The sequence below is a fragment of the Diaphorina citri genome, unplaced genomic scaffold (assembly GCF_000475195.1).
Source record: "Diaphorina citri unplaced genomic scaffold, Diaci psyllid genome assembly version 1.1 scaffold1949, whole genome shotgun sequence".
Taxonomy (NCBI): domain Eukaryota; kingdom Metazoa; phylum Arthropoda; class Insecta; order Hemiptera; family Psyllidae; genus Diaphorina; species Diaphorina citri.
This window is the reverse complement of record NW_007379375.1, coordinates 52,457-67,811: the sequence shown is the minus strand read 5'-3', so window position 1 is coordinate 67,811 and position 15,355 is coordinate 52,457. Positions and strand designations below refer to the sequence as shown.

Sequence of the window (15,355 nt, the reverse complement as noted above, 5' to 3'; positions counted from 1 at the left end):
TTTTGAATAGAGCTGCTTTATGTTGTTTGAACGTTTAAATTTTATTTTTTCTCCTCGCCTCGTCACGTAAATGATATAATTTTTATAGCATGAATGTTCCCCTGTAACAATGCATTGTTTTGAATACCTAATAGTAAAATATTAATTCATCAGGGGGGTTTTAATTATTAGTGGTAGTAATTAGGCTTTAGGTTAAATAAAAACTGCCTGTCCAAGTTAAGAGAGGAGGTAATTTTGGTCTGTTTGAATCCAATGTTACGTTTCTCATTTGATAATGGCTGACTTAGGGCCGGGGTTTAGCAAATCAGAATTGAGATCAATCTAGGATTGAGCCATACTTTCCAGTTGTACAACAGGATTGAGCTACCCCGTTTAATCCAGAATTAAAGCCAACTCTGACTTCGTAAAACGCGGTCTGGGTCCGTTTACTAGGAATTCCAATTTGTGTTAAGTATACTTAAATGTTCATCACAAATGTCATTCCTCACTCCAATACACCTAGATACATAATTATGTCTCAATCAGCCCTAGCTAGGTGATTGCTTTGGACTAACATTTGGTTTTGGCTACGGGCACTCAGCCTTTGCTGTTTCGTTAGCAAGGGAAACTTCAGACTGGTATCCTCCCTGTTTAAAGTCCCCCAGCCAGACTGCCAGACTAAGTCTACTACCATATTATATTACTTACCCGCTGTCTCTACAGCATCCTCCATCTTCATCTGGAGGAACCGTTTTCGGAACGCCACGTCCAGAGTGCCAATGGTTCGCGTTTTGTTCTTCTGCTTCTCGAGATTGTATATAGTTCGTCTTCTGCCCACTCGGTCGCCTGGCTGGTATCCTCCCTGTTTAAAGTCCCCCAGCCAGACTAAGTCTACTACCATATATTACTTACCCGCTGTCTCTACAGCATCCTCCATCTTCATCTGGAGGAACCGTTTTCGGAATGCCACGTCCAGAGTGCCAATGGTTCGCGTTTTGTTCTTCTGCTTCTCGAGATTGTATATAGTTCGTCTTCTGCCCACTCGGTCGCCGGAGGAGCCACTGTCGTTTTCGTACTCCCCGTTAATGCCTCGTAGTCGCTGCAAGTGGCGGACTATGTCCACCGCTTGCTTGTCTAGGAGACCGTCCTGGGAGAGCTCTTCAGTCTGGAAATAAAAAGAAAGTGTTGTCTTTAACTTTGAAGTAGAGTAATCTTAACTAGTCAATTTCCTTTACCAGGTATCCCGTTACTAAACAGAGAGAGAGAGAGAAAATTGAACCCGATCTTCCTACATGTTAGGCAAGTTTGAGAAACACTAGTCTATGGAGAATGGAGATTACTGTCTTACCAAGTATCCCGTTAGGCGTTACTAAACAGAGAGAGAGAGAGAGAGAAAATTGAACCCGATCTTCCTACATGTTAGGCAAGTTTGAGAAACACTAGTCTATGGAGAATGGAGATTACTGTTTTACCAAGTATCCCGTTACTAAACAGAGAGAGAGAGAAAATTGAACCCGATCTTCCTACATGTTAGGCAAGTTTGAGAAACACTAGTCTATGGAGAATGGAGATTACTGTAAAATCAGTGTATATTGTAAAATGAAACGTTTTTCAGAGTAAAAATAATAATTACTTCTGTGGAAAAATAATGAAGACAAAATATTATTTGTAAAAAAATTAAAATCATGGAAAGAATTATTTCAGAAATAGTCCGTCCTTCCTTTATTATTACAATAGTAATAAAAAGGTATAAGGGACGGACTATTGTATTCGCTTCGGTGTCTGTCGAAATAATAATTACTTCTGTGGAAAAATAATGAAGACAAAATATTATTTGTAAAAAAATTAAAATCATGGAAAGAATTATTTCAGAAATTCATAAAAAATATTTAAAATAATACTAGTAATTGAAAAAGTAAAAATAATTGAGAAAAAATTGTTCGAAAATTTCCGAGAAAATTTGCGTAGGGTTTCCTTTAAGCTTCCAGACCTGTCTAGGTGAACGTACATCCCGGCAGCAAACTTTATCACCAGACTGAAAATTTGAAAGTGGGAGGAGTCTCCAAGCATAGTCAAGGTGGGGGAAACTTTTGATTGGCAACGTACATCCCGCCACTACCCACCCCCGGCAGCAAACTTTATCACCAGACTGAAAATTTGAAAGTGGGAGGAGTCTCCAAGCATAGTCAAGGTGGGGGAAACTTTTGATTGGAATGAAATTTTTCCGGCGCATGAGCAGAAAACTTTCATTTCCCCTACCTTCCCCTTCTGAGTTTTCAGTCTGGCGATAAAGTTTACTGCCGGGGGTGGGTAGTGGCGGGATGTACGTTGACCTAGACAGATCTGGAAGCTTAAAGGAAACCCTACGCAATTTTTTTCAAGAATTTTTCGAACAATTTTTACTTTCTTTCTTAACAATTTCTAATTTTTCCTTTACAAATATTATTTTAAATATTTTTTCTGAATTTCTGAACTTTTTTTTTTTAATTATCATCCTATTATTAGGTTTAATTTTTGTTTTAAGTATTGTAGGTTATTTTTATTATTATTTAATTTTTTCACTGGAATCTAATTATTTTTTCCATGTTAAAATAGGGTCCTTTCCTTCAAAGGAAATAGGACTGAATTTCGATAGTGCAACGAACATAATTTTATTTTTATTTTAACTCTGGAATCTAATTGACTAGTTCCCAGGAAGAAGGGCCTATGTTAGTTTTGGCACTAACAAACATAGGTCCTTTTCTTCCTGGGATCGATTGAATTATTCCTTCGGAAGGTCCATTCCTTCAACGGAATCGAGACAGGATATCGAGAGTACTACGTACCTTCTTGTTGCAACATAGATTAAGCTCCGTCGAGGCCAAAATGTGCGAGATGGTGCCAAATCTGTGGAACAACATGGCGGTAAACTGAATCACCAGGATCAAGGCGAAGAAGAACACAAACACCAAAGATTTAAGTATACTTAACACAAATTGGAATTCCTAGTAAACGGACCCAGACCGCGTTTTACGAAGTCAGAGTTGGCTTCAATTCTGGATTAAACGGGGTAGCTCAATCCTGTTGTACAACTGCATATGGCTCAATCCTAGATTGATCTCAATTCTGATTTGCTAAACCCCGGCCCTAAGTCAGCCATTATCAAATGAGAAACGTAACATTGGCGTTTTGGGAGACTGACCTAATGGCCAAGTTCCCGACATTTGACAACAACAACCTATCAGATTTCCTAAACCGAGTTTAAACTCATCTTATGGACCTGGAAGTAAGGGTTTCAAATAATAGGTAAATGAAACTTGAGTTGAAATTTACCAAATATCCTAAACAAGTCCATAGAGTCCACACTAAAAGAGCAATTACGCCAATTACACTACTTACCTTGGGTACACTGCTGAGGCAGAATATTTTCTTGGCAGCTTCGTCCACACTGATATTAACATTGGATTGTTGTTGACAGGTACCCCAGTGCTCGGGCGTAAGTTAACCATGAGGCGAGAAATCAGAGAAGCTCTGGAAGTGAGGAGAAGATCCTTACAAGCCGAGAGAAGGAAGTCCAACATGCAAACATTGGGGGCTCATAATGATATTTATGGTAAGGAAATGTCAATATTAGATAGGAAGGATTGTAAAGACGTTTTTAGATGGCTTAACACTTCCACAAAATGTAGGGGCAAACAGCCCTAAAGGACGGGTTAAGCTTCTACGAATCCTCTTCCACTAAATCAACATTAAAGACTCTCCGATCTTTATGTTCCTTGAACGCCCCTATGAATTCACACCTAAACTTCCGTCCTGCCTTGAAAGCCATCAACGACATTGTAGGTAAATAGACTGAAAAGTCCCTTTACTCCCGCAGTCTTTTGGGATGCGAAAGGAAGAATGAATGGCCTAATGGTCAAAGATCCCATTTGCAACATGCAAGGATAAGGTACAAATGAAGAAAGTGTGGACCCATATTATCGACAGTAATTTAAAGAAGAATTTGTAAAGACGTTTTTAGATGGCTTACTTCCACAAAATGTAGGGGCCCTAAAGGACGGGTTAAGCTTCTACGAGTCTTCTTCCACTAAATCAACATTAAAGACTCTCCGATCTGTCCTTTATGTTCCTTGAACGCCCCTATGAATTCACACCTAAATTTCCGTCTTACCCTGAAAGCCATCAACGACATTGTAGGTAAATAGACTGAAAAGTCCCTTTACTCGCGCAGTCTTTGAGATGCGAAAGGAAGAATGAATGGCCTAAAGGTCAAAGATCCCATTTGCAACATGCAAGGATAAGGTACAAATGAAGAAAGTGTGGACCCATATTATCGACAGTAATTTAAAGAAGAAACATAAAGTACCATTAAACATGGCTCTTCTATTGAACAAGGGCCGATTTCAAGTACTTTCCCATTTTCGTTTTCAGGCCGAACTCAAGAGGATAAAGGAAGTTCTTATTCTCTTTCACCAAGGTCCGGGGCCACAGAGTGAGTTAAACTCCGTTTAAGTTTTTTAATCTCGGTTTAAACAAAAAAAAATCTCATAGGTTGATTAAAAAAAATAGAAAGTAAAAAAAAAAAAAAAATCAACTTGTAGGTACCTATCAGCCCCTACGTTTTGGGAGAATGACCTAATGGCCAAGTTCCCGACATTTGACAACAACAACCTATTAGATTTCCTAAACCGAGTTTAAACTCATCTTATGGACCTGGAAGTAAAGGTTTCAAAAAATAGGTGAATGAAACTTGAGTTAAAATTTACCAAATATCCTAAACAAGTCCATAGAGTCCACACTAAAAGAGCAATTACGCCAATTACACTACTTCTATTGAACAAGGGCCGATTTCAAGTACTTTCCCATTTTCGTTTTCAGGCCGAACTCAAAGGATCTCAAACGCGGGATCTCACGTGAAGGACATTTTCGACGGCCATCAGAACCCTGCATACGAGCCTGATCTGGCCTCGGATTCGGACAGGCCTTTGCCGGCCACTATGGGAAACAGGGCCGTCAATTGGGCCGAGCTTGAAAATCAGCGGTCAAATAGTCACATTTAAATTTAAAAGTGTGTAAATAGTCCACGTGAATTTTGAGAAATTTCAGATGTGAATTTGAGATGCCGGCTTTGAAAATCAAGCTAACAGGGAAGAAAAAGTGGGGATGAGCCCCTCTTTGGGTTCAATGAACAAAAGGAAGTGTGGCTACCCATTATGCCCGCCACTCGCGCTCAGACTCTGACAACACTCGCGCTCAGACTGTCTGACAGCAGTTGCGCTCAGACTGTCTGACAGCACTCGCGCTCAGACTATCTGACAGCACTCGCGCTCAGACTGTCTGACAGACCTAGGTCTTTGAGACAGTGGGAACGTGTGTAGCTAAAAAAGCTTGAGGCCTCCAAGGTCTGTCCGCCACACACGTTTCGACTGTCTGACAGAGAGTGGCTGGCCTTATTGACAGTAATTTGAATCATTTGAGTGATGGTTTTGGTTAACAAAATACAATCTTGTGCCATTTCTTTTCTTTTATAATATGTTTCATTTGTCTATGCCATTTTCTCATATTGACGTTTTTGGTTCAATTTATTATTGGACCCGAAGAATTAAATAAATTAAGAACTACTGTGTTAACTCAAACCATCACCACAGATATCTGCTCAGTAGAGTTTTAGTTTTGATTAGATAATTGTATCGTTCCCAGGAAGGGCCTATGTTATTTTTGCTCTTGACTAACATAGGCCCTTCTTTCTGGGAAAGATTGAATTGTATGATACTTTAGTATAAATTTTATACCTTCAATAACATGACAATGGTTACTTAATATTACAATTTTTACATGACAATATAATATTTAGGTTTATAAAATTTTTGAGCAAATTAAATCTACGAGTACATTTAGACATTTTTATGTATGTAGGTAATAGATAAAATTACCTTAAGAGTTTATGTTATACTGCCTTCTAGCACTATACAATTCCTTTAAGCCTGGTTAGTCCATTTAATAATGCATTTATAATGTACACTGCCAGTAGGACTAAAAAGTCTTTTTTGACCGGCTTCGGCAGTCTGAGTAAGTATTTTTGAATTTTGTGATTTATGCCAAGCTCATTTATTTCATAACTCGATAATTTAATACTCATATTGATTTTATTATTTTCTATTAGACAGGATATTGGGCTTTCCAAAAAGTAGGTAGCTTTTATAGAGGAACTGAGGATGGTAATAGATAAAATGTACCTTGAGAGTTTAATTTATACTGCCTTCTAGCATTATACTAATCCTTTCAGCCTGGCTAGTCTATTTAATTATGCATTTAAAATGTAATTACACTGCCAGTAGAACTAAAAAGTCTTTTTTACTGGCATCGGCAGTCTGAGTGAGTATTTTTGAATTTTGTGATTTTTCATAACTCGATAATTTACATAATACTCATATTGATTTTATTATTTTCTATTAGACAGGATATTGGGCTTTCCAAAAAGTAGGTAGCTTTTATAGAGGAACTGAGGATCCCTCCTCAAAAGAAACCTAGTATAAAACAGAAAGGCAGGATGTTTATCTATTTATGTAAATAAAATACCTTCCTTTGAAAAGTTAATATCCGAAAAATCAGGAAAGATTTAGAATTTAAATTTGATGAAATATAAATATTGAAAAGACCAGGATAGATTTTTCTACTGCCAATAAAAAATGCGATTGTGATTTTTTTATACAATTTGAACACCACCATTAGCCATACTGGGGAAAAATCACTCATCGAACATTAGTGTGACGTTTGGCAATAAATATTGGCTTAAAGGTTAATGAAATTGAAGTTCAACTTAGTGTAGGCTGTTATTGAACTTTTTTATTTGCCAACTAACCATTTTGGCACTGTATCCATATGGAATTATGGATATATTCAAAATGCGACACTTTAAGCAATATTTGTGGCCAAATTTACGTCACGAGCAGTCCATTTTTAAAAATAACTCATGGAACTCAGCAAAAATTTAGGTCACATGAATTGTTATGAGTTGCCCTCTTGAAGTTTGCCCAACGACCAACAACCGTTTTCTACCTTTAAAGGGAAAGCCTGAAACTCTTCCTTCCCTGACCAGACCTTCAAAGGTAAGGGACCTTACCTTTGAAGGGAAAACCTGACCAGACTTCATTTCCATCTAATCTCTGCACTTGATAGTTGAGCCTTTACAACCAAACCTGCTTCGAAGATATTCTGATTTTTGCTGGAAAATCGGACACTAGAAACGAACCATGAGGGGATAAGGGACTCCAAAATCTCCATGTTGTGTCGACAATGGACTCCAAAATCTTAGATGGAATTCTGATGGTTACCTCCTACTCCTATTTTTCCTCCAATCCATGATCAGCTTGGGAAAGTATCTGAATGTGATGGGAGTGTAGGAGCAATAATGGAGGAGTTACCCTATGGAATATTGGAGTATGGACCTAACTTTCAGTGAGAAAAAACGAAATCTTCGTAAAAGAAAGATAGACAGAAAAACGGGAAAGAATGCGAGAAAAATTGTGTATAAGGAAGGCGTGTGGAGCAACATTAGAGTTAGGTGGATTATAACAGCCTTGCATGAAGCATTGCAACATAGTAAAATAATAATGAACTTTGATTTTTTCATTGACATGGACATATTTTTAGTTTTTCTACCCAAAATTTAATGTGTCCGTTCAGCTTTGGGGGCGGGGGACCTGAGTTGTAATTTCGCGCACCCTCACACGAAGAAAAAACATGTAATTCTTTGAAATTAAAGTTCCATGATTTGATACCAAAAACAAATGAAAAATTTAACATTTTTGTACAAATACATGCTCGTGTGAAACAAACTTCTTATGCAAAATGAAATTATTATAGACAACAGCATGAAGAGGAAACCCTCGTTAGTAAAAACGTTAGCATTTTTACAGAAAAAATTGGCACTTGACACCAAGAAGAGGACATAGACCTATGAATCGTTACCTGGTACCAAATGTAGGGCATGGAAATGTTATCGTTGATCTTGATCGTTTGCATGAAGAGGAAACCCTCGTTAGTAAAAACGTTAGCATTTTTACAGAAAAAATTGGCATTTGACACCAAGAAGAGGACATAGACCTATGAATCGTTACCTGGTACCAAATGTAGGGCATGGAAATGTTATCGTTGATCTTGATCGTTTCTTTACGCCCAGAGGCCATTTAACATGGATCTCGTTTTTATTTAACTGAAGTAAAAATACTACCAACACGAACAGTGCATTGCACATGAAAAAGGCGAACACGACTTTGTTGCGAAGCTCTTCCAAGTCGGAAGCAATTCTGGCCTGTAGGACACAGAGGGGCTTGATCGTTCTCTTATAGTCCATGAGCAGGTCCATAATGTTAGCCATAGTAGAGGGCGCCCATCGCCGCCGCTGATTGTAGAACTCATTGAAACTCTCAGGACATCTGGTGTAAGCGTCACTGGCGGCGGAATATTCTACTCGGTAGCCTCGCTGTAGTAGGAGTGTACAGAGCCAACGATCCTCACCTGAAAATAGTAGAAAAGATTAGAGGTTGTAAATGGAGAAGAGTAGATGATGTTAGAGGGTTTGTAGAATAGATCTTGCTGATCCTGCTCGAAAAGGACTTACTGTCCAGCTCTGTCAGATACGTACATATGGCAGGTACTTATCGGAAGGGACTAAAATATACTTTATCTTACTTCGATGGTGTACTAGTCAAGACAAATTTAACCCCTGTAGTCACTTACAATCTAGGAGCTTCTTGAGTTGAGTCGCTTTGGTTTTGGAAAACAGATACCTAGTATGAGGAAATGTTCTGGGTTACAGACATCATTGGGCATTCAAGGTAAAATTTTAGGGCGACAAATACTCGCAAGATTGAAATACATATGTATCTATTGACACTTGGGTCCAAAGTTTGAAGGGAAATGGACTTAATCCTATTTATTTTTTGGCTTGTTTTTGTTTTGTTTTTTGGCTTTATATCGGTCGACATTTTTGAATAGAAACAGGGTCTCATGTTCACATTTGTTTTCGCTGGGTAAACTAATGAAAGCGACTCAACCCAATAAGCTCGGCACTTACAAGTCTAACACTTCACCCGTTTCTTACCTCCTGGGTCGACTCATTGAACGTAATGTTCGTTTTAACCCCGAACGGCCAGCGGATGTGCAATTTATCTTTATTGAGTTGAAGCAAAAACACGATCACGACAAACAGGGCATTCACCATGAAGAAACTAAACACGGACTGGTCCCGTAAGTCCTTCAAATCGCTCGCTATTCGACTCTATAAAAGTTTTTTGGACAGAGGCATAGGGAGGGGTTAATATTTGTGTAGAAGTTATTGCTCTCTCTGGAGTCATTGCAGTTCCAAGAGAGGATTATAACGTATATCATTTGCGAGGAAAAAAGCTAGATCCAAGATACAATGTGATGGAATTTAGTCAATAGAACTAAGTCCATCGTTACGACTTGCTCAGAAGGTCACCTGTCCAGATACTCGGATAGCTCGACGATGTTTAACTTGAGTGATCTAAAAGAAACTGGTTACTTTAACGTTAACAATATTATACCTACCTACCTACCTAAGGGCACTTTTTTTGCTTTGAAGATTTGCACCTTGCCTTTATCTGTGAAACTTAATCCAGCTCCTCAGTTGTCCTCACGAGGCTGAGTACGGACGATAGCAGGTAGTACATGTACATCACCTGGGTGGGAGACAGAGGGAGATTTAGAATAGAATATACCTTGTTTATACTACCGGCATAGGACTGAAAAGTCCCTTTACTCTCGCAGTCTAAACAAGGTCTTATACAGAAAACGAGCCACTCGGAATATCTTGGGAATGGATTTGAATCTCAAAAAATGCTGAAACAGGTGTCTCAATATATTCGGGGGGAAACATTTTTCGCTGGGTTTCATTTTTGCAACATTATCAGGGGTGGTCCCAGAGGGGTTCAAGTTTGAAAACTTAAATAGGAACCACCAATTTTTTAACACGCCACATAAAAGGCCTTGAAACTTGAAAAATACAGTACTTTAGTAAAAAATTGAAGTTAATCCCATAACTAGGGCCGAAGCTATGTATGGCTTTTTCAAGATGGTTGTTGGCCGAAATGCTCAAATAATAATAGTAATTACCACGGATAAAAGGTTTTACGTTAAATTTACGAAAGAAACCATAAACACATTCCTCTCAAGGATTTATCACTAACCTGACTCCATCGTTTCCTATGCCGGATCTTGGCCTTGTCCTTCAGGTGCACAATCATCTTGGTCTTCCCAGGCAGAGTCCACACGAGCTGACCCCCATACGGTGTCGGATACTTGGTAGGGGGCCGGATGCGAATGTTGGTCTCGTGCCTATCACTTATCATTCGCCAATTTGATTCAAAATGACAGAACAGTGCGGCGCCTCAAACATCGCTGTTTGAACTCCCCCTCAATAAAATCCTGGATACAACCCGGCTACTATTGATTTAATTAATCGCTAGCCGCTGCCTTTTTCCGAATGTTAGGAGGCGTGTAGCTTGTAAAACTCCCGTAAATAAAAATCTTAGAAGTAATCACGCTCAGACCGCGGTCTGTCAGACAGTCTGACCGTGACTGGCATTATACAATGACGTTAAGCTTCCAATACTCACTGAGGAAGGCAGGCAGAAAACACAAACAGTTGGTAAGCATAGCTCCTTTCACCACATCGATGTTGGGCAGTACTACAAAACTTCTCTCTTCGATTTCGGGACAATAAGACCATAGCAGTTACAGTTCCCTCTGTCAAACCTCTTAAAAAAAAAAAAAAAATCTTAGAAGTAATCACGCTCAGACCTAGGTCTGTTATACAGTCTGACCGTGACTGGCATTATACAATGACGTTAAGCCTATAATACTCACTGAGGAAGGCAGGCAGAAAACACAAACAGTTGGTAAGCATAGCTCCTTTCACCACATCGATGTTGGGCAGGACTACAAACACCAGACAGGCCAGTCCCAGGGTATGCAACAGCTCCATGGAGGTGACGAAGATGAAATCGTGCAGGGGCGGCTTCTTCCAGGACTTGAAGTAGCAGATTCGGATGGACCGGATAGCCGTGCCTAGTTCGGGAACGATGAAGGCGGCTATGAGACACCAAAACCAGGCGATACGCTCCTCGATTGGGAGATACACCGCGAACTGCTTGTCTCGACCTGGAGGAGAGAGAAGAAATAGATCATTACTGTACAAGGAAAGATTAGAGACAAGAATAGTCAATAAGACAAAAGACCATGTAAGTGTGACGCTATTTTGCAGCAAACATAGGCTTAAAACTTAAAAGACAAGAAGAATTTAACTTAATGGAAGCCGCTAATTAACTTTTAATAAATTAGCCAATCACGCAATATTTCTTGAGCTTTTTACTTTCCTTATCCTATAGGAAGGAAAGTAATGTAATCGGGTCAATTTTTTTTTCCTCAAGACCGGAAAAGTTTGGTTAGAAAATTTCCGCCCTGGCCGGGATTTGAACCCAGCACCTTCAGGAGTGGGGAGTCAGTGCTCTTGACCACTTGGTCACAGAGGAGGGCATTCTAAGGCCTACTTCAATCAAACCCACTCCTTGTCTCGACCAGAATAAAGGAGGTAGTTAAACGCCTTTTGTTGATCAATTGACATTCAAAGAATTTTCTTTTTCGCCTTTTCCCGTGTTCAAACGGGGTCGACCTTTTTCGTCGGTCTCTCAATCGACCCTAGCTAGGATGATTGCTTTGGGCTGACATTTGGTTTTGGATTACGACAAAAATTTACGAGTGGATTGAGATTCAAAGAATCAGAATCCATTATCCGTATAGGTACATAATATGTTTAGGTTTTATTCTGATTTTGACTTAAAGTGACGTCACAAAACTCACCAAACTCCTTGTTACAATAGGGGATGTGCTTGTCCGGGGCTCTGAGTTGTGACGTCATGAAGAACACGGCAGTCTTAGACACTACTCCGGACAACAGGACCACTATGAACGTAAACAGATACACAAACACTTTCAGCGCCTTGATGAAGAATTCGAGACAAGCTTTGGATGCCATCGAGCCACTGTCCTGCCGAGGCGGGAGGTCTCGGAACACGTCCCATGCTTTCGTTTCGGGAACTGTTCGGGTGCTGGGAACAAGAGAAAGTAGAAACATGTGTTAATTTTTAACCCCTCAAATATACGAGACCTTGTTTAGAATAGAATATACCTGACTACCCCGGACAACAGAACCACTATGAACGTAAACAGATACACAAACACTTTGAGCGCCTTGATGAAGAATTCGAGACAAGCTTTTGATGCCATCGAGCCACTGTCCTGTCGAGGCGGGAGGTCTCGGAACACGTCCCATGCTTTCGTTTCGGGAACTGTACGGGTGCTGGGAACAAGAGAAAGTAGAAACATGTGTTAATTTTTAACCCCTCAAATATACGAGACCTTGTTTAGAATAGAATATACCTTGTTTATCCTGCTGGGATAGGACTGAAAAGTCCCTTTACCCCCGCAGTCTAACCAAGGTCTCGTATATTTTGACATTTTATAAGGAACATGTTTTACAGTTATAGCCATATATGTAGGTGTTGCTACAGTTATAGGTGTTGGGGGTTGGGGTACATGCTGGGGTAAAGGGATTTTTCAGTCCTGTTCGGGCAGGATAAACAAGGTATATTCTATTCTATTCTATTAAATGAAAATTATTGTTTGACACACCTAGGTCTGTCAGTATTGATTAGGTGGTAGAGAATACCTGTAGTTTTCATCTTTCACATCGGATAGACAGGACTTTCACATGGAGAATCCAGGCTTTGATATTGTTAGATTTTCCAAGAGCATTCAACCTTATCCAGAGAAACTGTATCGGAGAAATATGTTCAAACTTTGCCACGTTCACAGTCAATTGGCGTATAGGTATACTTCTTCGGGGGACCCCTTGGTCTATGGCGGATTTCCGGGGGGAGGGGGGTTACTTCAAATTGGACTTTAGAATATTACTACAAATTTGGGAATCTTTTTTCAGCAGTGTAATGATAATTATGACCTGTAAAGCTATGTCCGCACATAGTTGACGACCGTCGATTACATTGATCCGACGAGGTGAATATATATTGTTGAGACAATGTGGACTGTTTCAGTCGATCGATGTGTATCGACGACCGTCGACTATGTAGACACAGCTTTAGACAACACAAAAGTACGTAACTACTACTTGCTATGTTGCCTGAGGCACATACGAGTATTTGCTCATAAACTGTTATCTACGAGCCTACGACTAGAATTTGACGTCAAAATGACACGTACATATTTATAATGTACAGGTAACATTTAACAAGACAGTTTGTGGAACACATAGGACGTGCATCTTTAGGCCAGCCATTCACTATCAGGTAGACCTGATCAGGAGTCAGTTCTACCTGATAATGTGTGTGCTCACCAGGTATCAGGTAGACCTGACATTCGGACATTTTCTGCTATACCTGTCAGGTCTACCTGATAGTGTGTGTGCTCATCAGGTATCAGGTATACCTGATCAGGTGTACTTGTCAGGTCTACCTGATAGTGAATGGCTGGCCCAACAAACATTCAACTGGAAATGTGCAACTAGCAGAGTTAATCAGAAACACATAGAAATCTCAGAGCATACCTTAAAATGTTCAAGGCTCCGATGCAAAACATGCCAAAACAGAAACAATTGTACACACAGAGCGATTGAAAAGTCAACGTTTAGTAAACAGGTACCAGGTACCGTATTTTTAGGACATTGACTGGGGTCCTATTCCATGAACGACTCTGCACTCCTCACTTTTCACTTAACAAGCAGAAAAATGCCATACCGTTTGACAATATTTTTGTCCGTGGAGTAAATAATAAAAGTGTGGAGTTGTTCTTGGAACACGCCCCTACCCCTAGTGACTAATTTACTGATTACTGCCCTTTAGTGGACGAAAACTAGTTTTGAAACCGGTACAATTCTGTAATTTTCAATCGCTCTGTAGTCTGTATGAAATAAAATAAAAAGTGAATATGGTCTACATTTTAGGATGTTTTGGCGGCACACAGATTTGACTTTTTCAAGATTAAAAGCTAGGAGTAGACTTGTTTGTCTCAATAGCGTGTCCTATGACGACACCCTTATTGTGAATTAGTCCCACGTCCATCAGGCAATACCTATGTGGTTACGGGCCAATATGTATAAATATGTATAGGGTAATGTACAAGATATTAATCATAAATATTAACATTGTAGGGATATTAATGGAAAATGTCACCATTAGCCATACTGGGGAAAAAAATCACTCATCGAACATTAGTGTGACGTTTGGCAATAAACATTGGCTTAAAGGTTAATGAAATTGAAGTTCAACTTAGTGTAGGCTGTTATTGAACTTTTTTATTTGCCAACTAACCTTGGCAATAAACATTGGCTTAAAGGTTAATGAAATTGAAGTTCAACTTAGTGTAGGCTGTTATTGAACTTTTTTATTTGCCAACTAACTATCTTGGCACTGTATCCATATGGAATTATGGATATATTCAAAATGCGACACTTTAAGCAATATTTGTGGCCAAATTTACGTCACAAGCAGTCCATTTTTAAAAATAACTCATGGAACTCAGCAAAAATTTAGGTCACATGAATTGTTATGAGTTTCCCTCTTGAAGTTTGCCCAACGACCAACAACCGTTTTCTACCTTTAAAGGGAAAGCCTGAAACTCTTCCTTCCCTGACCAGACCTTCAAAGGTAAGGGACCTTACCTTTGAAGGGAAAACCTGACCAGACTTCATTTCCATCTAATCTTTGCACTTGATAGTTGAGCCTTTACAACCAAACCGTGAATTGTTATGAGTTGCCCTCTTGAAGTTTGCCCAACGACCAACAACCGTTTTCTACCTTTAAAGGGAAAGCCTGAAACTCTTCCTTGCCTGACCAGACCTTCAAAGGTAAGGGACCTTACCTTTGAAGGGAAAACCTGACCAGACTTCATTTCCATCTAATCTCTGCACTTGATAGTTGAGCCTTTACAACCAAACCTGCTTCGAAGATATTCTGATTTTTGCTGGAAAATCGGACACTAGAAACGAACCATGAGGGGATAAGGGACTCCAAAATCTCCATGTGTCGACAATGGACTCCAAAATCTTAGATGGAATTCTGATGGTTACCTCCTACTCCTATTTTTCCTCCAATCCATAATCAGCTTGGGAAAGTATCTGAATGTGATCAGAGTGTAGGAGCAATAATGGAGGAGTTACCCTATGGAGTATTGGAGCTGGAAAATCGGACACTAGAAACGAACCATGAGGGGATAAGGGACTCCAAAATCTCCATGTGTCGACAATGGACTCCAAAATCTTAGGTGGAATTCTGATGGTTACCTCCTACTCCTATTTTTC

General features: G+C 39.6%; 1 protein-coding gene across 1 annotated transcript in view; it reads right to left on the bottom strand.

The window, feature by feature from the left end:
• Positions 1-833: 833 nt before the first annotated feature.
• The window catches only part of LOC103517756 (chitin synthase chs-2-like), a 33,232-nt gene continuing 18,710 nt past the window's right edge, over positions 834-15,355 (bottom strand). The window contains 4 exon segments of the mRNA XM_017447570.2: positions 834-1,144; positions 2,805-2,943; positions 4,018-4,039; positions 13,548-13,560. Coding sequence (XP_017303059.1) covers positions 884-1,144; positions 2,805-2,943; positions 4,018-4,039; positions 13,548-13,560 — 435 coding nt within the window. The 3' untranslated portion in view covers positions 834-883.